Source organism: Salvelinus namaycush, chromosome 2, assembly GCF_016432855.1.
Source record: "Salvelinus namaycush isolate Seneca chromosome 2, SaNama_1.0, whole genome shotgun sequence".
Taxonomy (NCBI): Eukaryota; Metazoa; Chordata; class Actinopteri; order Salmoniformes; family Salmonidae; genus Salvelinus; species Salvelinus namaycush.
The window spans coordinates 52,893,148-52,919,199 of NC_052308.1; the positions used below are offsets into that span (position 1 = coordinate 52,893,148).

At 44.2% G+C, this 26,052-nt stretch overlaps 1 protein-coding gene across 1 annotated transcript; it reads left to right on the forward strand.

Moving 5' to 3' along the window:
- Positions 1–4,185: 4,185 nt before the first annotated feature.
- LOC120022173 (protein APCDD1-like) lies at positions 4,186–26,052 on the forward strand. The gene is made up of 5 exons (XM_038966051.1): positions 4,186–4,298; positions 4,580–4,683; positions 23,974–24,151; positions 24,469–24,988; positions 25,285–26,052. Exons 1-5 carry the CDS (start codon positions 4,186–4,188, stop codon positions 26,050–26,052), a joined length of 1,683 nt encoding a protein of 560 aa, XP_038821979.1.

Consider the following 26,052-nt stretch of genomic DNA (forward strand, 5'->3'; position numbering starts at 1 on the left):
CTTTACGGCGAAAGCATACCTTACGATTATTTGAGAACATAGCCCAGCAGACAAATCATTACAAACAGTAACCAGCCAAGTAGAAGAGTTACACAAGTCAGAAATAGAGATAAAATGAATCCCTTACCTTTGATGATCTTCATATGGTTGCACTCAGCAGACATTCATTTACTCAATAAATGTTCCTTTTGTTCGATAAAGTCTCTTTATATCCAAAAACCTCCGTTTTGTTCGCACGTTTTCTTCAGTAATCCACAGGCTCAAACACAGTCAAAACAGGCAGACAAAAAATCCAAATTGTATCCGTACAGTTCATAGAAACATGTCAAACGATGTTTACATTCAATCCTCAGGTTGCTAAATAATCGATAATATTTAAACCGGACAATAACGTCGTCAATATAAAAGGTAAACAAGAAAGGCACTCTCTCGGTCGTGCGCAAGAAAAAGCTCTGTGACACTTTAGGGTCCACTCATTCAGACTGCTCTTACTTCCTCATTTTTCAGAATACAAGCCTGAAACAATTTCTAAAGACTGTTGACATCTAGTGGAAGGCATAGGAACTGCATTTGAGTCCTAAGTCAATGGATACTGTAATGGCATTGAATAGAAAACTACAAAACCAACAAAAAAAATGACTTTCCGAATGGATTCTACTCAGGTTTTCGCCTGCCAAATCAGTTCTGTTATACTCACAGACACTATTTTAACAGTTTTGGAAACTTTAGAGTGTTTTCTATCCAAATCTACCAGTTATATGCATACCGTATCTTCTGGGCCCGAGAAGCAGGCAGTTTAATTTGGGCATGCTTTTCATCCAAAATTCCGAATGCTGCACCCTACCCTAGAAAAGTTAACGTGGGCTATATTGAGCACTTTCTGGGATGCTTGCTTGTTTTCTTTCCTTTACCGGGAAGCTTAGCAGAAGTAGATATTCTCATGTTATTTATGTTAGTGTAGGGCGAGCTGCACACAGTGGACTTCCTACTAGGGCACACCGCCTCAGTGCTAACTGCATACATCTGGTTCATAGACACATGATTGCTGCATACAATAGTTGTAGGATCGGCAGAGGCATTCAGGGCAGTTAAAGGGACATAAATTAGGTTACTTACATTGTGTCCACCATGAATCAAAGAGTGCACAGGGATAGACATGATGGGTCTTTTATTAGTGTCTGTCACGTTCCTGACCTGTTTTCCTTGTTTTTGTATGTGTTTAGTTGGTCAGGACGTGAGTTGGGGTGGGAATTCTATGTTATGTGTTTCTATGTTGGGTTAAATGTGTTGCCTAATATGGTTCTCAATTAGGGGCAGGTGTTTGACGTTTCCTCTGATTGAGAACCATATTAAGGTAGGCTGTTCTCACTGTTTGTTTGTGGGTGATTGTTCCTGTGTCTGTTGCACCACACGGGACTGTTTCGTTTGTTCGTTCGTTTGGCTAGTCTTACCTGTTCGTGCGTTCTTCGTGTCTATGTAAGTTCTCAAGTTCAGGTCTGTCTACGTCGTTTTGTTGTTTTGTAATTTTCCAAGTGTTTTTCGTGTCCGTCTTGTCTTTAATAAATATTCATTATGTCTGCATACAACGCTGCGTTTTGGTCCGACCCTTACTCCTTCTCCTCATCCGAGGAGGAGGAATTAGACAGCCGTTACAGAATCACCCACCAACCAAGGACCAAGCGGCGTGGGAGAAAGCAACAGCGTACGAAGGAGGAATGGACATGGGAGGATGTTTTGGACGGCAAGGGTTGCTACACATGGGAGGAGATCCTGGCTGGAAAAGATCGCCTCCCATGGGAACAGCTGGAGGCAATTAGGAGAGCAGAGGCAACCGGAGAGAGGAACCAGCGTTATGAGGGTACGCGGCTAGCACGGAAGCCTGTGAGTCAAGCCCAAAAATTTCTTGGGGGGGGGGGGGGGGGGGCTACAAGGGAGTGTGGCGAAGTCAGGTAGGAGACCTGCGCCAACTCCCCGAGCTTACCGTGGAGAGCGAGAGTACGGGCAGACACCGTGTTATGCGGTAAAGCGCACGGTGTCCCCGGTTCGCCTACATAGCCCAGTGCGGGTAATTCCACTTCCCCGCACCGGTCGGGCTACGGGGAGCATACAGCCAGGTAAGGTTGGGCAGGCTCAGTGCTCAAGGGAGCCAGTACGCCTGCATGGTCCGGTATATCCGGCGCCACCTCCCCGCCCCAGCCCAGTACCACCAGTGCTTACACCACGCACCAGGCTTCCTGTGCGTCTCCAGAGCCCTGTTCCCCCTCCACGCACTAGCCCTATGGTGCGTGTCTTCAGCCCGGTACCACCAGTTCCGGCATCACGCACCAAGCCTCCTGTGCGTCTCCAGAGCCCTGTTCCTCCTCCACGCACTAGCCCTGTGGTGCGTGTCTCCAGCCCAGTACCTCCAGTTCCGGTACCACGCACCAAGCCTCCTGTGCGCCTCCAGAGTCCTGTGCATCCTGTTGCTGCTCCCCGCACTAGCCTGAAGGTGCGTGTCCTTAGCCCGGTACCTCCAGTTCCGGCACCACGCACCAGGCCTACAGTGCGCCTCAGCCGGCCAGAGTCTGCCGTCTGCCCAGCAGCGCCTGAACTGCCCGTCTGCCCAACGCCGTCTGAGCTGTCCGTCTGCCAAGCGCCGCCTGAACTGCCCGTCTGTCCTGAGCCTTCAAAGCCGCCCGTCTGTACTGAGCCTTCAAAGCCGCCCGTCTGTACTGAGCCTGCAAAGCCGCCCATCTGTACTGAGCCTTCAAAGCCGCCCGTCTGTCATGAGCCTTCAGAGCCGTCTGCCAGACAGGAGCCGCTAGAGCCGTCCGCCAGACAGGAGCCGCTAGAGCCGTCCGCCAGACAGGAGCCGCTAGAGCCGTCCGCCAGACAGGAGCAGCCAGAGCCTTCCGCCAGACAGGAGCAGCCAGAGCCTTCCGCCAGCCATGAGCAGCCAGAGCCTTCCGCCAGCCATGAGCAGCCAGAGCCGCCAGCCAGCCATGAGCAGCCAGAGCCGCCAGCCAGCCATGAGCAGCCAGAGCCGCCAGCCAGCCATGAGCAGCCAGAGCCGCCAGCCAGCCATGAGCAGCCAGAGCCGCCAGCCAGCCATGAGCAGCCAGAGCCGCCAGCCAGCCATGAGCAGCCAGAGCCGCCAGCCAGCCATGAGCAGCCAGAGCCGCCAGCCAGCCATGAGCAGCCCCTCAGTCCGGAGCTGCCCCTCATTCCGGTGTTGCCCCTCATTCCGATGTTGCCCCTCATTCCGGTGTTGCCCCTCATTCCGGTGTTGCCCCTTAGTCCGGTGCTGCCCCTTAGTCCGGTGCTGCCCCTTAATCCAGTGGGGTTTATTTGGAGGGTGGCCATTTGGAGGAGGCTACGGAAGCGGGGTTGACTATGGTGGGGTGGGGACCACGTCCGGAGCCGGAGCCGCCACCGTGGACAGATGCCCACCCAGACCCTCCCCTAGACTTTAGGTGGTGCGCCCGGAGTTCGCACCTTGAGGGGGGGGTTCTGTCACGTTCCTGACCTGTTTTCCTTGTTTTTGTATGTGTTTAGTTGGTCAGGACGTGAGTTGGGGTGGGAGTTCTATGTTATGTGTTTCTATGTTGGGTTAAATGTGTTGCCTGATATGGTTCTCAATTAGGGGCAGGTGTTTGACGTTTCCTCTGATTGAGAACCATATTAAGGTAGGCTGTTCTCACTGTTTGTTTGTGGGTGATTGTTCCTGTGTCTGTGTCTGTTGCACCACACGGGACTGTTTCGTTTGTTCGTTCGTTTGGCTAGTCTTACCTGTTCGTGCGTTCTTCGTGTCTATGTAAGTTCTCAAGTTCAGGTCTGTCTACGTTGTTTTGTTGTTTTGTAATTTTCCAAGTGTTTTTCGTGTCCGTCTTGTCTTTAATAAATATTCATTATGTCTGCATACAACGCTGCGTTTTGGTCCGACCCTTACTCCTTCTCCTCATCCGAGAAGGAGGAATTAGACAGCCGTTACAGTGTCTAGCAGAGATAGATAGTGTCTATCAGCTCTTTGAAATCCAGTTTCAACTAGTCAGAGCTGCCCTTCAAAATGTTATTAAAACCCATATGGACTATGATGGAATCAATGTCCATGTCCTGGCGTAGTACATTCGGGAGCGCTTAGTAATGTAATTTACTCGCTCCAGGATAGGGCATTGTTTTTGCACCAGGAACAGTCAATTTCTTACCATGGAGCTGCCCAAAATCACAGCTGGCAAGATGGACGAGGAAATCCACCCACTCCCCCGGTTCACAGGATGGTACAGGCCTCCGACTGATGGAGAATCCCCGCTCGATCCAGAGTAGGGATGGAAGGTTGTCGACATCAACTTCAAAATCGTAAGGGAAGAAGTAGGAGTATGCACAGCAGCCGCAGACACAGGTACCCCCAGCGACGAAGGTGCAGGAAGATTAAGCTCCAGGGCAGCAAAACTATTAATTGTTTGTATCCACTCCGGGCCTCTCTTTGGAAGTGTAGGCTGCTTTGTGGCAGGCCGCTGTCTTCAGCTTCCACAGCTCATGACATGCGACTATCGTTGATTGCCATGCTCCTCTTGCTGTGCTCCTTTGACTCCACTATCAGATGGGGAGGAGAGGCAGGAGATGGCTCCCCTGGCGAACAAACTCCAGGCAACACCGGCCAGTCGGATAATGACAAACGACAAGAAGGAGATGCATCCAACATGCGTGAACGCCGTCCAGCCACTGGCGTAGAAAAGATAAACATTCCACTCTGCGTTTTCCCCAGTTTCTTACGTAGGCTGGCAACCTTCGCAATCAAGGAAGCCACGTCAAGCCTATAAACAATTGCCGCATTGGAACTCTGAGTTATCCAGTTTGTCCTGAAACAAAGCATAGTTTCTACAGTGCTGGAACCGTTCATTTACCTCTCCAGACAAAGAGGGCTCATTTGGAAAACTCATCTGGGACTAACTTCATTAGCTTGATGACTAACTTTAGCAGCTTACCTAGGTTAGCGGCTCTTTCAAGTAGACTTCAACCTGTCAGTTAAGCAGGATTCCGGGGCAAGAAATATCGGTCCTAGCTGTTAAAAGCTAACCACGTCGCAGAATCCATGCAAAAACAAGTTTGGTATTTATGTTTAACAAAGATTGGCTATGTTTTAGTTAAAATAACAAACCGAGTGTTTCGAGTATACAGTGTTAAGCTGCGCACTGCTTCACCAATGGATAGAACAGCTTGCTATGGAGCAGACAAGTTATGTACATTGGACAGACAACTGTCTGGGTGCAACATGCGACTGAAATTTTGCAGGTCAGGAGAGCACTGGTCATGAAGCGCTGGGCATCTTGTTGTTATGACATGCATTAGGCCCACAGAATTACATCTACGGTAAAGCAGCTTCTATGAAGGAACTTTGAATGTCTTTGAACTTCAGAGAGTTGGCTTAACTAAAGTTGGACCAGAGCTAACCCTTGATCATGACTCTCAGTTCCATTACATTACACATAATACCACCTAGAGTTTGAGAGCTAGAGCAGAGCTAGCTAACCAGCTAGCTAACAAGCTTGTGTGTGCAGAGCAACTTTTTTGTAGTTAATAAATCAAATGTGAAACGTAATAGCTATAGTATCCTTAACTAGCATTGAAAATGTTAATCCATTGTTCCCTAATTAAAAATCTCCCTAATTTCTGAATCATGCCTGTAACATCAGTAGCTACTGTACAGTAGACTACACATGCTTCGGAGTGAGGGGGGGGGGGGGGGGCATGTAGCCTTCACACACACACTGGCAAAGATTTTCAGCTGGCTGTAAAAACTGGGTGTCGGAGTGCGAAGTCAGGAGCAGGAAACAGAGGATGCAATAACAAATGTTCCTTTAATGAAACACGGAGAACTTCGGCCACCCTACTATACACTGGGTGCTCTCCATAAACTGGAACGAAAACAGTCCAGTAACAAACTCGAACATACACAAACACGTATAGTCCGAAACAAACACCACGCTTACAAACTAACAATCCCGCACAAAGAAACGGGCGGGCCGGCTGACTGATAAGCCCAACTAATTACAAACAAATACAAAACAGGTGTAACCAATAAACACATAAGGAGGGGGAGAAACGGATCAGTGGCAGCTAATAGGCCGGTGACGACGACCGCTGAGCGCCACCCGGAGTCGTGACACTGGCAGGCAGGCAGACACTGGAATAAGTTTCTGAGTGACAGTGAAGTCTTTGTTGCGCTTTGTTGCGTTTTTTTGTGGGACTGGAAAAAATGCCCAGAATGTAAAATAACGTTATTAACCTTATATCTCTAACGGTTGCCCCAGCGTGAGTTGTTTTATGCACATGATGTCAGAATGCACTCACTGTTCCAAAATGTGATTATTACGCAACAGGACAGTTAACACGCACTGCCTGCTAATTATCTATAGGCTATGTTTCAACTTGTCAATTTCAAATTATTTTCTAACAAGTTGTATTTTCTAACAACAGTTTGAATTGAGGTGTGTTTTTCTCGTCATTAACTCACATTCAGCGTTGCGGACTATTTATGTTTGAGGCTTTACTGAGCTGGATAAACTTCTCTCTTCGAGGAGAGCCCACCGCACTTCAATCATGTTTGCGCAGATCAAGTATGCATATACTTGCTGGCGCTCGCTTTGCCTTCCTTGTTGTTTTCCTTATAAATAATAACTTTGGACATGTGTGCATTCCTATCAAATTTCCTTATTTTCTGTATATCGTCGTTTCTACTGTAGGCGCATACTGTATGTATGTAGCATAATGTATTTACAGTTTTATTCACAAGTACTGGTGAATTTCAGGTAAAATAACAACTCAAGGTTTATATCCCAGGACAAATTAGCTAGCAACATAAGCTAGCTAGCTAAATAGGACAAATTAGCTAGCAACTGCAAGCTAGCTAGCTAAATTGCCATAAACATTTCATGCTTTTCGACCTGTCCCCAAATGAATATAATTGGTTCAGAGTTTGTTTTGATATTTCAACCTGCGTGTCATGATCGCGTTTGGTGTGGGGGGACAAAATCAATTTGCGCACAATGGCGCACGCGTCCGGTTTGGGCATGGTGTAAGGCAGCTCCAAAATGCAGGTGTTTCAGCCTAGCTTCAGCCGGCCATGCTGTCAATGAAGCATGATTTGTGCCGCACTCAAAACAACTGTTAACTCGGAACTGTGAAAATTTGACTTCAGTGAGTTCAAGACAACTGTGAATTCCGGAAAAAAATTAGCTCCAACTGGGAAATATGCTTTGTACGGTCATCCAACTCGGAATTGTAAATTTAGCCTCTTTCTAGAGCTACGAACTGAAGATCAATGACGTCATCATGATTCAACCTTGTTTTTTTTCCAGAGTTCCCAGTTGTTTTGAAAGCTCCATCAATCCAGAGAATGCCAGATTTGATGACAAAATTTGCCCACGAAGGACCGCCGTGCCACCTTCCTGTTCAAGTGAGCACGACAAGGTGAGTCCAAAAATGTATTGTATGCGGCTGCATAAATTATGTAATATGCCAGGGACATATGTATACTGTAGCTACGAAAGTAATGCAAAGTGTATGTTGTGTAGTAAGCTGTTAGTAGCCCATGTGCCTCACCCTAGTAATTTGGTCTATGTACCCCTCTTAATTTCACCTAATCTTTTTTAGAGAAATGTCATCATCGAATTTTGTAAGAGCTTTCATTGTCTCCTTATTTGCCCCCTTGATTTATCCTACGGTTCTGACTTGATGTACAGTAAGAACGGCCCATGTTCTGAATTCTGTCGCTGTACATTTCAAAAGTGCTAAACAAATAGTTATATTGACTACGTCCGTCCTAGCTCGCTCATTAATGTCTTACTCGAAATTATGGATTGCCTCTAATTCGCTTGTTGTCCCCTTATGCCATAGTTTGAACATCTCAATTGTCATTAGAAACCACATTTTTTAAGCCCGTCAGACATATCAGCTATGTTTTTTTTAAAGGCAGTAAATGAGGCTGAATTAACTGTTTTGCTGCCAGACAAGGCTCCACTGTTAGCCAGGTGTAGCAGTGGTAAGATGTTGGGACTGCTGTTGGGACAGTTTTATGTAGCCCCAGTTTGTGGACACTGTTTGTCATCATTATAGTGCAATTAATGTATTGTTTAGTGTTGTTTTGTATAGTGGCTTTGCTGGCATGCATCCCACTTGTTTTTGTATTTTTTCCCCACCAAGATTTACATGCTAAAATTGCCACTGGACGTGTGTTATGTAGACATGGATCACATGCGTAAATTGATGGGGTCACATCTGAGGAAAACTCAAATTAGAGGATTAATTCCCCTCATAATCTGATCCATGCACCGAAAAGCAGTGGATACTTAATCCGTTCACCATCATAATCACAGTTTGTCACCGGTTCTTGATGATATACTATTGGAACTGTCCTGTGACCAAGGCCTGCACGCTCGTTTTAATGAGATCCCAGAAATGTTACATATGCACAAAAAGCTTATTTCTCTCAAATTTTGTACACAAATTTGTTTACATCCGTTAGTGAGCATTTCTCTTTTGTCAAGATAATCCATTCACCTGACAGGTGTGGCATATCACAAAGCTGATTAAACAGCATGATCATTACACAGGTGCTCCTTGTGCTGGGGACAATAAAAGGCCACTCAAAAATGTGCAGTTGTTGCAAAACACAATGCCACAGATGTCTCAAGAGATTTGAGGGATTGTGCAATTGGCATGCTGACTGCAGGAATGTCCACTAGAGCTGTTGTCAGAGAATTGAATGTTAATTTTTCTACCACAAGCCGCCTCCAACGATGTTTTAGAGAATTTGGTAGTACGTCCAACTTGCCTCACAACTGCAGACCATGTGTAACCACACCAGCCCAGGACCTCCACATCCGGCTTTTCACCTGCGGGATCATCTGAGACGCATTACCCGGACAGCTGATGAAACTGAGGACTATTTCTGTCTGTAATAAAAAACGACTTCTGATTGGCTGGGCCTGGCTCCCCAGTGGGTGGGCCTATGCCCTCCCTCACCCACACATGACTGCGCCCCTGCCCAGTCATGTGAAGTCTATAGATTAGGGGCTAATTTATTTATTTCAACTGACTGATTTCCTAATATGAAAAGTAACTCAGTAAAAAAATTCAAATTGTTGCATGTTGCATTTATATTTTAGTTCAGTATACTATAGGCCTAGGCTAGAAGTAGAGCATGCTCAGAGAAGCACAGGGCAAAGTTACGAAAATGTACAGAGTTTTTGCTCTGCTGGGATGGTATATATAAAACTAGGCTACACTGCATTACAACCTGATCTCACAGCATTTCATATTATTCTGTACATAAATCCGAGACACTCCATGTATGTATATGTTACATTTCGTATGGTATGTATTAATTTGTGGATGTCCATCACCCATTTAGTATGATATGTTAGGATTTACAATTCTTAGATTTATATATTCTTATATTAAATGTATGATATGTTATGTATTCTAGCTAGGTGGCTAACGTTAGCTAGCTGGCTAATGTTAGCTAGGCCAGAGCTTAGGGTTAGAGTTGGGAAGTTAAAGGGATAAGGTTAGGGTTAGGAGAAGGGTTAGCTAAAAGGGTTAGGTAAAATGCTAAGTAGCAGCTAAAAATTATGAACTAGTTGAAAAGTTGCTAATTAGCTAAAATTGTCCATGATGAGCTTTGAACTCACAACCTTTGGATTGCTAGATGTGTTATACACCTATCCATTCAACCTGACCAACCACCCTACTTTTGTTTTTGTCTTAAGTAATCATCTGTCTTATGTAACCATACCAAACGTAACATATCATTCAAATTTGAGTGTCCCGGATGTACCTTTACTATGTTATGTCTAGTCTATAGCACAACTCAGGATCAGACCCAGATGCAGACAGTTTGAATAACAGACGTTTATTTATAAAAACAGGGGGCAGGAAAACGACAGGTCAAGAAGGGCAGGCTCAGGCTCGGTAAAGTACAGAGCGGCAGGCAGGCTCAGAGTCCGGGCAGGCAGAGGTCAGTAATCCAAGGCAGTGTAAAAAAGTACAGAACAGCAGGCGGGCTCAGGGTCAGGGCAGGCAGAATGATCAAAACCGGGTTAACTAGAAAACAGGGGCTCAAGAAAACAGGAGTACAAAAACAACACTGGTATGCTTGACAAGACGAACTGGCAACAGATAAACAGAGAACACAGGTATAAATGGACAGGGGATAATGGGCGACACCTGGAGGGGGTGGAGACAAGCACAAAGACAGGTGAAACAGTCTATTTTATTTATTTAACTAGGCAAGTCAGTTAAGAACAAATTCTTATTTACAATGACAGCCTAGGAACAGAGGGTTAACTGCCTTGTTCAGGGGCAGAATGACAGATTTTTACCTTCTCAGCTTGGGGATTCGATCCAGCAACCTTTCAGTTACTGGCCCAACACTCTAACCAGTAGGCTACCTGCCGCCCTCGAGACCAGGCTGTGCATTATAAACTGGGTAGTTCGAGCCCTGAATGCTGATAGCACTGAAAGCTGTGGTATATCAGACCGTATACCACGGGTATGACAAAACATGTATTTTTACTCTTCTAATTACGATGGTTCCCAGTTTATAATAGCAATAAGGTACCGCGGGGGTTTGTGGTATATGGCCAATATGCCACATCTAAGGGCTGTATCCAGCCGCTCCACATTGCGTTGTTCCTAAGAACACCCCTTAGCCGGGGTATATTGGTCAAATACCACACACCCCTAGGCCTTATTGATTAATTACACAATGCAATGGATAGGCACTCCCAATCATGAGCCCCGGCCTGCTGATGTCCTGTTCAGCTTGAGAGGGAGAGCTTGAAGATGAGAAGGAGGACCGGAAGGTAAGCTTGGTATTGCTATAATTAATTTTAATAAAAACAACATGTTTCGTTGCCCATAATGGAGCTATTTATCAGAGTTATTGACCTCACAATAAGCCATATTCTAGTCATTTACAAACATTACTATGAAGCGGCAGCAGCGGAGGTGGACAGCACATGGGTGCTGAAAGTATGCTAATTCGAGAAGACCTCATTTATTTATTTTATCCTTTTCACACGTGAGTTCTAAATATCTCAAACGCTCGCCCCCAGCATGAGTTGTTTTATGCACATGATGTCAGAATGCACTCACTGTTCCAAAATGTGACAGTTAAAAGGACAGTTAACATGCACTGCCTGCTAATCAAATCAAATTGTATTAGTCACGTGTCACAACCTTACAGTGAAATGCTTACTTACGAGCCACTAACCAACAGTGCAGTTTGAAGAAAAAAAATACAGATAAGAACAAGAGATAAAAGTAACAAGTAATTAAAGAGTAGCAGTAAAAATAACAATATATACAGGGGGTGCTGGTACAGTGGTAGTATGTACATGTAGGTAGAGTTATTAAAGTGACTGCATAGATGACAACAGAGTGGCAGTGGTGTGGAGAGGGAGGGGCAATGCAAATAGTCTGGGTAGCCATTTGACTAGATGTTCAGGAGTCTTATGGCTTGGGGGTAGAATCTGTAATTATCTATAGACTATGTTTCAACTTGTCAATTTAAAATTATTTTCTAACAAGTTGTATTTTCTAACAACAGTTTGAATTGAGGTGTGTTCTGCCTCCTCATTAATTCACATAGAAGTAGTCCATTTCAGTGTAGCGGACAATTTATGTTTGAGGCTTTACTGAGCCGGACAAACTTCTCTCTTCGAGGAGAATCCACCGCACTTCCCCCATGTTTGCGCAGATCAAGAATGCATATATTTGCGCTGTCTTGCAAGAATTGGAACATTTTCTTACTGGCGCTCGCTTTGCCTTCCTTGTTGTTTTTCTTACACATAATAACTTCGGACATGTGTGCATTCCTATCAAAGTAAGTTCCTTATATCATTCTATGTTCTATATTATATGTTTTGTTCTATGTGTTGTATTTCTGTGTTTGGCCTAGTATGGTTCCCAATCAGAGGCAGCTGTCAATCGTTGTCTCTGATTGAGAACCATACTTAGGTAGCCTGTTCCCACCTGTGTTTGTGGGTAGTTGTTTCCTGTTTTTGTGTTTGTTTCACCATTCAGGACTGTTTTCTTTGTTATTTTTGTCTTTTTTCTTGTTCTGTTATATTAAAACAACATGGACACTTACCATGCTGCATTTTGGTCTGATCCTTCATATTCCTCATCAGAAGAGGAAGACAACCGTTACACCACCCAAATCTCTTTAGGCCCACCCACCAATGAATTTCTGGCTACGCTACTGGTGTGTGCGAGTGTATGAAAATTCCAGCCATTTGCGTGGAGTGGATCAAAGCTCCACACACCCGGGGTAGAAACTCCTCAGGGAACCAATTGGCTGGCCTGTGATCAGCCCAAAAGCCACCCACCTCTATTACCCGTCTGTGGGGCTGAGCCAGAGCCCCAGTCTGCCCACTGATCCCAGAACCCCTGCCAACACTGCCCTGGCAGCCACCTTTGAAATCCCAGCAAACCCCCACTTTACCTCTGCAGTGGTCAGCAATGTCAACTCCGCCCTTTGAATGTGTGTGTGTGTGCCTCAGCAGTGAGGTGTGATCTGGGGGCTGTGTACTGTGTTGCTATGTAGCTTCCACAAATTAGAGGCATAATAATGTATAACATACAGTGAGGCGAGTGGAAAAGGAGGGAAATCGCAAAAAAACATTATACATGGTAATTCTCTCAAGTATTAAGACTTTTTCACTTTATAGATATGTTGGGGATTTGATTGTTTCTCACTTAGCCTGCAGCTATTTCTTTGCCCTTTTGCAACTTACTCTGAAAACTCCCAGAGGCTTCAGTTGGAGAAGTTTTAAACTCTCTTTTACTCTCTCTTTTATTCTCTCTCTCACACACTCACTCCTCTCCGCTCAAACCAACAGTCAGACAGGGGGAGCACACACACAGCCACACATGCACAGGACGCAAACAGAGTGCAGCCCAGGACCAAGATAGACAACTGAGAGAGAGAGAGAAATCCTCTTCTCTACCACTGAGTTTAGTGTGAGGGGGTTCAAGCAATTTATTCTGACTGAGTGGATTGCATTTCATACCATGGGAGGACAAGCTGAAATAGAAGAAGAAACCAACAAACACTATCTGTAAAGGACCACATTTCAAACTGGATTATTGGGCTTTCCTCTCTCAATCTTTGGCATGGTGATGTCCTAAATTACTAGCACGTATTGAAGAGGCTGCTTGTTCTGGACCACAGTGGGCTTTGAGGGTCTTTCTCTGAGTGCGAGTGAGTGTGTGTGTGTGTGTGTGTGTGTGTGTGTGTGTGTGAGAGGGATCATGTCAAAAGGACATTTCACTCGCCTGTTGAGGGGACTTTGGGTACTGTGGCTGTGGCAAGGTAAGTTCACACTTGCGCTCTCTCTGTCTCTCTGTCTGTCTGTGTCCTCTGGTTGCCCTCGAGACCCAGTTTTCGTCCACTTACTGTGCATCTGGACAGTAACAGCTTTAACAGCCAAGCTTCAAATGAAACTGAAGCCTGATTATGTGCATATGATTCCATGATGATATCTGATTTATATTATGTCAATTATGATGAATCTTCACCAAAATGTATTATTTTCAGAAGTAGATTTTAAAGGCTACATGTATTAATTTACATGTTATTTAATTCACTGAACATGATTTCAGATGAATGCCTACTTTGATGATTTATTTATTTAACTTGAGGAATCAGATTACATTGCAGCACCATGAATTTGATACAATATTTTCCCATACAGTTTTCATGATCTTTAAAAATATATTTAACATGGATTAAAAAATGTATGAGCACGTATATCTAAAGCACATGGCTTTGAAACTATCGCCGAGAATCAGATTCCTCAAAAACATAATCTAAGGTGAACTGCTTTTTCTGCGCTGTTTACCAAGGTGTTAAAGGATAGCTTAAACACTTACAGAAATATGAATCATGTATGTTTGACCTGTCTTTAACAACTTGTTGCTAGTTGACTCATCCAAAGTTGTAACAAAGCAATACAACTGAATGATTGCATACATAATCAGTGATCAAATTAACTAGCGAATAGCTAGTTTATTTTTACCTCTAGGGCTGTCGTCTAACCGTTGAATTGCTGAAATGTTGAAATCACCGTATCAGAAGTTGTTGAAACTTTGAGCAGGTATCCACCGTTTAAGGGGCAGTAGTTAAAAGCATCCAATTGTTCACACCGGCTGATCTGCTTTCGAAATGTATGTTAAACTTGTCTGACGTGAAGTTAAATTCAGAGAACAATTGACAGTGCCTCTAACAGTGTGTCTATCAGAAAGAGCATGGAGTGGACATTAAATTAAGAGAAATATGCTGAGGACTTTAGCAATGATGCAACTTGTTGATGAAAGATTAAAACCCTTGCAAAAAGTCCCATATTTAAAGTTATATTATAACCTTATAAAAAAACTGCTTACTGAAATTAGATTAGTGAAGAATAAGTCTGTTATCAAAGGCTATCATTCTCTCTCCAGAGAGACAAACAGCATAGTAAGCCCAGGAGTCCTTCTTTAAAAGCCTTCTTGAAAAGCCTTGCATGGTTCCCCAGGAGCAGGGAAGCGTGGTCCTGGAACTAATATTGCCATTATGGTAATAGATGGAATAACAGGACACTACCATTAACTGACCCTACCTCAGGATAGCGTTTAGAGTTGATTTTCCTCCCAGCAGCCTTGGGGGAGACAAGCATTTTGCCCGCCAGGGCCCGCTAAGGTGATGCGCGAGGAGACGGTGGGAGGCATCTGCCCACTCATAATCACCGTAATACACCCGCTGCTCAGGGCCAATAGATTGGTATTTGAAGAGCTGTTTTTCTTTTGCTTCAGCTCAGTCAAGTAGACAGGAGCTTTTGAGTCCCTGGGCCCAGACACATGCCATGAGTCTAGTTTACACCACAACCCAATACTTTTTCTCATTGTTTGTAGATCAAAGTTGTTATCCAAGGAACTTCCATTCACTTTCATTAGTGGTTGGACATACAGTGAGCTCTAAAAGTATTGGGACAGCGACCATAATTCCAAAAGGTTTATGAAGTGAGACAAAAATGATTGGTGTGAAAATCACACAATTAATATAGGATAAGAATCCACAGCACACAATTAAGTAAGCAATTATGTTATTTAGAACCATATACAGTGAGATCCAAAAGTATTGGGAGACTGACACATTTTTTGTTGTTTTGGCTCTGTACTCCAGCACTTTGGATTTTGGACTTTGGACTTTGGAGCTTGTGACAGGTGGAATGCTAGTCTCATGACAACGCCACGCAAACAATGCAAGACTACTTCATTCGAAGGGTTTCCAAAAAGACAATAACCTAAGCAATGACTTAAAGGAGCAATGCAGCTGTTTTTATATAAATACCAAATAATTTCTGGGTAACAATAAAGTACCTTAGCGTAAAAGATCTCCATTTAAATGGACAAAAAAAGCTTTTTAGCAAAAAACTATTTCTCAAGCAAGAATTTTGCTTTTACTGGCTGGGAGTTTTACTGGCTGGGAGTAGTCTTAGTGGAGAGGGGGAAACTGAAAACTTGCTATTATTAGCAGACATGTTTGGAACTCTCTTTGTTATTGGTCTGTTAACCAATTACCACATGGTGATGTCACCATGGAAAGCCGAAACTCCGCCCATGCCAACATGCTGATTAGAAGGTCCTTTGTAGAGTGTATTTTCAATCAGCAAATGTCCGGAAATAACATTAATCAAATTTGTTCACACTTTTGCAGTGTTTGTTTTATCAGCTCTTGCACGATATGATATAAAACACAGGAAAAACTGAATGTTGACTGCACTGGGCCTTTAGACTAAGAATCTTCCATATTGATTCAGACTTTTGGGCAACTCTACCTTAATGTTGCAACAACACAGCAACAATGTCCAACAATGTCAATACTTGGCTTATTTACATAATTCCAAATGATCTCACCTCTCTCTTAGTTGTACCCCCTCCCCTCCTCCTGAATCATATTGGCGAGATATGACTGAGCAACCCTGGGTTTAAATTAGACTAAATAGAGTCAAATAGAAACTTGCATGTGATAAACACCATATCATATGAGAAAAGCGTTGACACCCAGCAACTGTTAGAATTTCACCCAACCCAAACAGATAGAATTAAAGAGATAGTTCACTTTTTTGACAAGTGAACTATCTATTTAAGATGAAACCAACCCACCAATTAGCTCTAGCCCCATAACGTCAATAGACAATCAACTTCCCCCTCTCTCGCTCTGTTATCTTCTCCACTGTTCTCTGTAAGTAGCCCAGCATGCATTGCATGTTAGGTGCTGACTGTTGCTCTTTGGGATTGTTTCAAACTTTGACAAGTTGGATCTCTGTTTTATATCCCTGACCCTGAGTGAAACATCCCTATTAGAGTATATTCAGTAGAACCACCCTACTGGTGCAAAGTACAAGTCTTGCAAGATGGAGGTAGCATAAACCATAGAAATAGAATTACTAGAATGGACATTCATTTTTTGTAAACTAAATAAATAATGTTTATACGGCCTAAAGACCCTCCTGCTGTAGAACTTACATGCAAATGACAGAGTGAAAGCACCTACCAGAGCTCGAGTAGACTTGCAATAACAGCCACTGAATTCTCAGAGCTCAGAATCCCAATTTCATCCCTGCCTTTCATCCCTTCCATCCCTAACATTCCTATCACCCTACTCATCTCACTAACCCATCTGACCTCATTCATTCAAATGTATATCACCTGTGTATATATTTATATAACAGTAGCCACCGTCTGGTTCCATAACGTCACTGGAATTTTTGATGGTAAGCTCCTGCCTTCACCACAGTGTCTGTGGGTGAATATTGGTAGTGTTTGGAGAGAGGAATGTGCGGAGTACTGTTGGGTTAATAGGAGCCAGAGTGAACCACAAGGGAACTGGCAGGCCTTATTGGAAGAACACCCCCACCCCCTTCATCCCTTGACTAAATAAACAGGGCCGCCGGATTAAGTCAGGTTTAACTTTGATGAAAAGACAACAATGGGTGGCTATACGACTTGAGGGGACACTCGAGATGGGGAAAAAACAAAACCGACCTGGTGCCCCCTGTGAAACGCCCTTAAACCCGTGCAGAAAGACATCTCGGTTTGACTGACTTTGTTGTTTCCAGTGAGGATGTCTTTGAGAGAGAGAGAATGTGAATGGCTGAGGCTGCTATAGCGCGAGGAGGATATAACAGCTTGAGGAGATGAATGGCTGTTGGTACATTGAAACCTATGCGTCCCAAATGGCACCATATTTCCTTTATAGTGCACTACTTTTGACCAAGGCCCTTAGGGCTCAGGTTAAACGTAGTGCACTGTATAGTATACAGGGTTCCATTTGGGACACAGGTGTTGTATTTACTGACCGCACAGACCGTCCCATAGTGCCCATATGATAGGAGGTGCCCATATGTAAGGTCATCATGTATTTCCAATAACTTACCTGATTTAATAAAGGCAAGTAAAAAATATATATAATTTGATATGATAAACATGTTATACCAAAGTCACATTTGATTTAAGCTGCTATTTGGATAACAGTGGCGGTTAGTGCCGTTTATGATGAGGGAGGACAACAACAAAAAATTAATGAACATGGCCTTATTTCTATTAGAGCATGTTGGATGACTGTCATTCATATTCCATTCACGCAGTTCAATGTAACATCGTAGTTGAGGCTACTACATGAAACATACATTTTCCCTATACCCACCATGAGGTTGCTACAACCTAGCCTATGAATGAACGTTTACAACATGGGCGCACACAGGTCGAGAGAAACATTTGAGATGACAGACAGGGACACATGGACAGACAGTGACACATTCAATACCGCCTTGCGAACTCTTGTTTACAACTGTTGGACTAATGATTACATCCTATATACGCTACTGCAGGCAAGAGTGTCTTGCCTGCAGTAGCGTATATAGGATGTAATCATTAGTCCAACAGTTGTAAACAAGAGTTCCTATTGGACAAATGCAGGTATGTTTATCCCCGTTTCGTTTGCTTCCGTTTAAGAAACGTTTTTCAACAGAATCGGCAGAATGAATACATCCCTGATCACAGCAGCCAAGTTGTATTCATTCTAGCTTCTATGCACTCTTCTCCTCTCACCTTTTCCCTTCGTTTGTGGACTTCAATGAACAACACATCAGCTGTACGTGACCAGGCGAAAAAACCTTTCCAAGCCAAACCATGTCATAACCGCTACACACGGCCTACACCGTTGTTCCCATATTAGCTAAAGTAACGTCCTAGTCAACGTAGCTAATAGAACTAATGCGTTAGTAAACTCGCTACAATCATGCAGTAACGTTACAGTGTATAGTCAGTAAGCAATTACACCAGAGGGCCCCCGGTGGCAATAAATTAATAAAACCAAAAGCTTACCTTGATTTGGAAGAGTTCCAGTGCGGTGTTGGATAGTCATAGACAGCTAGATAACATAGCATCCCTCTGTTTGAGCCGGGTGTTTGAGTAACTAAACTAGCCAGCTGCATTTCTAGCTAAGTAAGTGAAACTGAAAGTTATTTTTTTAACGAAATCTCTCTCTCGCTTGCTTCTCCTTCATTTAAGAAATTAATTTGTTGAAAACTGTTCTACTATTGTCTTTCTCTTTGAGTCAACTACTCACCACATGTTATGCACTGCAGTGCTGTAGTTTATGTGTTCAGTACTAGTTTCATTCTCTGGTCCTTTGATTGGGTGGACACCATTTCAGTTCATGCTGCAAGAGCTCTTGATAGGTTGGAGGACGTCCTCCGGAAGTTGTCATAAATACTGTATAAGTCTATGGAAGGGGGTGAGAACCATGAGTCTCCTAGGTGTTGTTTTGAAGTCAATGTACCAAGAGGAGGACAGAAGCTAGCTGTCCTCTGGCTACACCATTGTGCTACCCTACAGAGTGTTGTTGAGGCTACTGTAGACCTTCATTGCAAAACAGTGTGTTTTAATCAATTATTTGGTGACTTGAATATATTTGGTATAGTTTTATCTAAAAAGGATAACTTTTTCTATGTTTTACCATTTTTATTTTTATGAAATACACTGAGGAGGATGGTCCTCCCCTTCCTCCTCTGAGGAGCCTCCACTGACGGATAAAAGAGCACCTGGGAAATGCCGAGTAAGCTTCAGGCAAACATTACAGAACATTGCAGATAGAAATGTCATGAATAAAGCTGACATTATTCCTGATTCTACATGTCAGAGAGGCATGTTTGTTTTACATGTTATATTTCCATCAGTGTTGTGTACTGCTGAATGCACAACATTCCCACTGAGTACACACTGGTTGAATCAATGTTGCTTCTATGTAATTTCAATGAAATTACGTTGAACCAACGTGGATTCGATGTTGAATTGATGTCTGTGCCCAGTAGGTTGAGTATCAATATAGTGGAAATGTTAATGAGTTAGAAGCCTTGTCCCTATGAGGATGCCTGAGGATATTTTTTATCCATCTGTACATGGGCGGTGAGATACTTCCCTCTATTAAAGTGTTGCTGCTATTATATCACTGATCCTTGCTGTGGAGGCCAACGCAGCAGTGTCTGAAAAAGCAGCTGTGCTTGATGGGGCCAGGGCCAACTCAACCTGGGAGACAGAGTGTATCTGCACTGTACCACTCAATTTAAACTTCTCACACACTGACGGACACCCACACACACTGACGCATACATGCAGGCACACATACACGCACACACAAATACAGGCAGATGCACATATGCATTTACAGACGCACGCACATACACAAACACACGTGGATGACGTGGATGTCGATTAAGGCAGCCCCCCGCACCTCTCTGATTCAGAGGGATTGGGTCATGTGGAAGACACATTTTGGCTGAAAGCATTCAGTTGTGCAACTGACTAGGTATCCCCTTTCCCTTTTACCCTACTCCCCCCAGTAATCAGTGGACTGGGAGACTCATTACACCAGACGAAGAAGCTTTCCGCTTTTCCTTCCGACCAACTGTACCTCATCAGACCCCGGACACACACTCAAAAAAAAGAAACAAATATAGAAAGAGAAAGAAGAAAATAGAAAATATTCTGAAATCCATCCAAAAGTAATGAGTCGTAAACATGGCTTTTTCATCAAGTTTGCCCTAATCAAGAGGCAGGTGTTAGCTCCACACAAAAGCCATGTAGCAGTGTGTGAAGGAGCTATTCAGGGACAGTTAAAGTGGGTTTTCTCCTCCAGCATTGGAGCAGTAAGACAAGCAGTGAGAGAAAAAGAGAGAGAGGCAAACACACAGAACAGTGGCCACAGGCACTGGGAAACACTTGAGTCTGACAGCAGGCTGGCTGAGAGACTGGCTGGCGTCGAGCACTCAACTCCCCCACAAGACGTGGGTGGCAGATTAAAAACCGCCTGGATCCCACCTCATGTGTGTTTGCACCTAGACAGATCCAAATAGAGAGGTACATAAAAAGTATTTTCGCTTGGTAGTTGGTAGATGAGACATGAGATGGAGAAGCCCGAGTTGCCAAACCCTAATCACAAACACAAACAGGAGCCCAGAGGTCCATCATAAATGGCATCCCTTTTATAAATCAACGTCTGCAGTGTGTGGGATTGATCCTGTGATGGAATTTCCAGGCAGGTAGATGACTTAGGCTGGGGTTCAGACATGCCTGTCTTTCCGGGTGGCAGCGGTAGGGCTGATAGACTAGGGTAATGTCCCAAATGGCACCCTATTCCCTATTAAAGTGTTGCTGCTATTATGTCACTGATCCTTGCTGTGGAGGGTAACTTTGGAATGCAGTCTGGGGGTTAGACCACACTTGATTCACTGCATTGTCCCCTGGAGTTTCTAACTGTGACCACACGCTGGTCAGATACTACAGGTGAGGCCATTGATGAGCAGAGGCTCAGTGGCAGTGCACTGGCACCCTCCATAGGTTACAGCCAGGACTGGTAGTCAGCCAGAAATTACATTAATTTAAGGTACAATCTGCAATATGTACAGCTGTTGGTCATTTTAACTAAAGAGGCAATTTGGGATTGATACATGCATTTTTTATGGCTATAACAATGAATTATACTGTATATAGCCATCACTTCTGGAAGACTATAAGTTATAAATACCTCATGAGATTAGTATTCCAATAGTTTTACCAGATCATAACCTAAAGTATAAGGTTGTTTTGCTGCATTTTTTTTGTTAACAAACAATGCAAAGCTTCAAAACATGTTCAATATTAAAATGTTAATTTCATGGACTGTCAGTCCTTGCATCCATAGCTCCAAATTGAAAGTGGTTGGTTTAAATGTCTCCCCATTCCTCAGCTTCATAGCAAACCAAGGAGTCGCTGAATAACAAATTAGAATATTCCCCTGACCACAGGTGAAGAATCAGTGGTATTCATTGAATTAAGAAACAACTACCTTAATAATCTAAATTAAGAAAAATAGATTATGTTGTAAACCTGTGGAAAATAAAACTACTACGTTACCTTGTAACAAGTCATGCTATAATACCCCTTTTAGACTAAGTACAATAATTTAAACCCCAGGTTGTACAATTTAGTTTTTATAAAGCACATTTTTTTAAACTTCTATTCTTTTGGTAAATGCAACCATATGTCCCATTGGAATGAGATCCAAGGAAGGAGAGAAACAGAATGACAGCTCACCTGAAAAACACTAGAAAAATTGGGCAAAACAGAGGCCTGAATATTACACCCTAAAAGATTCTTCAGCCATATCTCATAAGTCCTGTCCATTCAATGGAGTGTGGTGATTCACATTTTCTCTACTAACTTGAAACAGACTTGTCAGATGACCAAAGAGGAACAAATTAATTAATCCTGATTAAAGAAAGAGATTGCAGATGTACATGCGTCAGATCCCTTATGTTGATAAAATTGAGTAAAATATATTGATTTTGATAGGAGTAAATGTACCATGCTGTCATGTTTGTGTTTGCTACTCTTGATTGAGCTATGATAATTCCAACACAGTAAAAGTACATAAAAAGTGTCCTCTCTAGGGAATAAAATGAGTCAATTTGACGGTGGTGCTCGCCAATAATGGAGACACATAGAATAAAAAAATACATCTTCAGAGAGGGAAAATTGCAACCGTGTTTATTCTGCTTTGGACAATTATTTTGTATATTAACTAATTGACTTTGATCACTATTTCCCCAAAAAGTGCCTCAAGACAAAAATCTCCCAAACCAAACATCATGCTGAGCAGAGAGAGTATCTAAGTGAGTCTCGCACAATGCCTATAAGGCAGCTTCAATGGCACGCAGAAACCATTCCAACATCTAAGGAAAAAGAATCCCCAGGCTGACATTGACACAGAAAATAAAAGCTGTCCAATTACTCTCCGAAAGATTTAAAAGGAAGTAGATTGAGTAAACATTGGTTTCTCTACAATCAAAGAAGTAGCTGAAAAGTGCCATCTAGTAGGATGCCTTGGTGGCGACTCTGGCAGCGAAGTGAGCTTTATCTGGGACAAACATGGGACATAGAGACAAACTTCCGGTAGCCGACCCAAAGAACATCCATAAAGCTGTCCACAGGGCCATGACGAAGCCCACCAACCCCCGGGGAGAGAGGGAAAACAGACAAAGATAAAAAATCAAATCAAATTTTATTGGTCACATACACATGGTTAGCAGATGTTAATGCGAGTGTAGCGAAATGCTTGTGCTTCTAGTTCCGACTATGCAGTAATATCTAACAGTAATCTAACAAATCCACAAGAACTACCTTATACACGCAAATACACACAAATGTAAAGGGATGAATATAATATGTACATAGGGACAAAGAAAGGGAGCGAGAGAGAGGGACAAAGAAAGAGAGAGAGCAAAAGAAAGAGGGGGGGCAACATAAGGACACACAGAGAGAGAGACAGCACAGGGCCAAAAAAAGTGAGAGAGACGAAGAGGGACTAAGGGAAAGGAAGACAAGACACAGAACAAGAGGGGAACAGATATAGAAAAAGAACAGGGTGGGTGAGGGAAAACTAGTGGGTGTCAATGGGGACTCATCCCCTTGCTGTTTGACGTTTGGCTGGGGAGACTGAAACGGGAGCCATAGCGTCCTATTACCAATGAGTGATCTTCGTGCTGGATATCAGTCCCTCTCCTCACGCTCGCATCATTTGGGTTCAATCAAAGAAATCAACTCGAGCACGATTGTCTTGGTCTCTGTTAAAATTGTGGGCCTTGCTCCATCCAAGGCAGGCCAATCGATGCACATAAACGAGTACATAGATACATCACAATGTGTGGCTATAGCAGTCAAAATAAAGAAAGAGATTGCAGATGTACATGCGTCAGATCCCTTATGTTGATAAAATTGAGTAAAATATATTGATTTTGATAGGAGTAAATGTACCATGCTGTCATGTTTGTGTTTGCTACTCTTGATTGAGCTATGATAATTCCAACACAGTGAAACGTGTCAAAGAAGGGTCTAATTCATATAATTTAATATCTTTCATTGCATGTCAAATCATGTCTGAAACTTCAATTTCACAATGTAGATATCACACACACACGCACATGCACACACATATCGGAAAAATGTGAGTTGGAGTTGGAGCCCAGTTGCTGGCTGATAGATGTGTGAAACCTCGAAAAGGTCCTCTCGGTGGATGTGGCCATGGTCTAATTCAAATCTATATATGGCCTGTAACGAAGCCATCACATCTCATTACATGGACAGTTACAGAAATGTGAACCCTCAAACTGCTTCCAGTCAACCAAATCTTGTTTGGACCTGAAAAGCCCAGGGAGTGAATCATTTCCTTTGGCTATTAGTTGTTCTGTGTGTAACCCCTGATTTATGATGGATGAGATTGATAATCATCTTCCAAGCTTATTATTTTGTGTTTCTGTTTCGTATAAACAGTATGGGGTAAAAAATAAACTGTGTTTATCCGATTGACAGAGTGATAACCGGGAGTGTTCTTATTTTTCTTGGTTCTAGCTGATCTTGTGTCGGGTAGTAAGCTCTGGGAGGTACCCATAGCCCTCTTTGGATCTTTCTCCAACCACACGACTAGCCTGGAATGGGAGCCACAGTGTCAATATCCCCACCTGCAGGACGGCATCAGAATCACAGCCGACATTCCCCCAAGACTGGAGGGCAGCTGGGTGTCAACAAGGCAAGTGTTGTCCAAATAAAGTTTAGAACGGTACAGGCTATTTCCTGAATATGTACCATTTATGTCTATCACGTCCTTTGCAATCTAATGATGAATATGGGAAACTCTTCCACAACTGTCACCTTTTTTGTCTTTGTGGAGGTGTGCTCGGTCAATTAGCCTCAGGGTGATTCAGAAGGTTGTTGTTTGCATAAGACACCCAGATAATTAATTATTTCATCCAATTTCATTCAAGTCAATCAATCAATCAATCATCCATCCAGCTAGCTGCTAAAATGGAACTGACAACCTCCCTTCAACCTCTTTCTCCCGAGTAGATGTGAAGTTCGGCCTGGCCCTGAGTTCCTGACCCGTTCCTACACCTTCTACCCAAACCGCCTGTTCAAAGCCCTGCAACACTACTACACTGACAGTGGGTGCGAGGAGCCCGCATACTCTCTGGTGGTCCGGGGCAAGCTCCGTCTGCGCCAGGCGTCCTGGATCACCAGGGGTGCCACCAAGACCGAGCACCACCTCCACAAAGTGGGCATTGTCATCCACAGCCCAGGTGCAATGCACCAGCTGGCCGCCCGTCTACCCTCCATGTGTGTGGGCCTCACCTTGGGTGGCATGGTGCCCGGGCGCCTGTACGAGCTGTACAACGCCCGGGCAGGGAGGGACTGTCTGGGTGCCTCGGGGTACTCAATGATGGAGTTGGGCTTGGTGAGAGTGGAGACCCAGCATCAGCCCCATGGAGGTCTGGTTCAGGAGCTCTTCCTTGGGGACGTGCACACAGACTGGACCCAGAGGACATACTATCGACCAATGGGCTACCAGCAGCCACTGCAGAATGCTATGGTGAGATTACAGACTCCCCATTAACAAGATACATGTAGATCAAGGCAGGGATTTTATTAAAATGTATTTCAGGACATTGTATGTGAATTTGGTAATTCTCTCTCTATCCATTCTTCATCTGATGCTGAATACCTTCCACAGTGATAAACTAACTAACTGAAACATAAAACAGTGTCCCAATCTCCAAACAAGCATACTACTTTATGGTCAATACAAGGCTTCATATTAACTAGCTTGGCATTTTGGATGACAGTTCTACTGTATAACCCTAACCTTTCTATATCTATTTCCACCAGCACCACATCCACCCCTGCCCAGCGTGCGCCTTGCTGTTCCGGGCCTCAGAACAGCGCCCCCCCGTGTTACCCCATGTCCCTGCAGCAACGCCTCTGTCCTTGGACGGCCGATGGGTGAGCCAACGCTGCGAAGCCCGGCCCGCCGTCCTCTTCCTCACCCGAGACTTCACCTTCCGCCCAGATGAACATTCCTGGGAAGGCCTCTACCGCCACTACTCGGAACCCACTTGCAGCCAGCCCACCTTCACCCTGCGGGCTTCGGGCCACTACGCCCAGGGAGGCCCCTCAGCCAAAGTGGCGGGAGGGACTGAGTTCGTCTTCAAGGTAACCCGGGTCAGAGTCACCGTTCTGGAAGGGGCCACGGCCAGGGTGCTCAACGAGACCAGGCGGGGCAGCTGCGGGAAGGCGGGGGGGTGGGAGGTGGGAGTGGAGCAGGACGTGACCCCCACGGATGGGTGTACCGTCCTGGGGATCAAGCTGCCGCACAAGGAGTACGAGCTGTTCAAGACGGAGCTGGACCATCGACGGCGCACTCTGCTGTTCATCGGCGAGAGGCCGACGGATGGCTCCAGCCCTGACCGGCCCCAGAAGAGGCCCACGTCTTACCAGGCCGCCCTGGTGCATTGTAGCGAGGAAGACACCCCCACGTCGCAACGCCACACCAACCAGCTCAAGCTAGCAGCTAGTGGAACCAATAACCTACCATGGCTCCCTTGCTTTGTCCTAGTACTGGTCTCTTTACTGTGGGGTTGGTACTGTGTGTTCTAG

What these genes read in the sequence shown, in the direction of transcription:
- LOC120022173 (XM_038966051.1), top strand. Translation starts at nt 4,186, where the DNA reads ATGGAGCTGCCCAAAATCACAGCTGGCAAGATGGACGAGGAAATCCAC. An exon ending in GAATCCCCGCTCGATCCAGA is followed by an intron (nt 4,299 to 4,579) that starts GTAGGGATGGAA and finishes CTCCACTATCAG; the next exon opens with ATGGGGAGGAGAGGCAGGAG. An exon ending in GGCAGCTGGGTGTCAACAAG is followed by an intron (nt 24,152 to 24,468) that starts GCAAGTGTTGTC and finishes TCTCCCGAGTAG; the next exon opens with ATGTGAAGTTCGGCCTGGCC.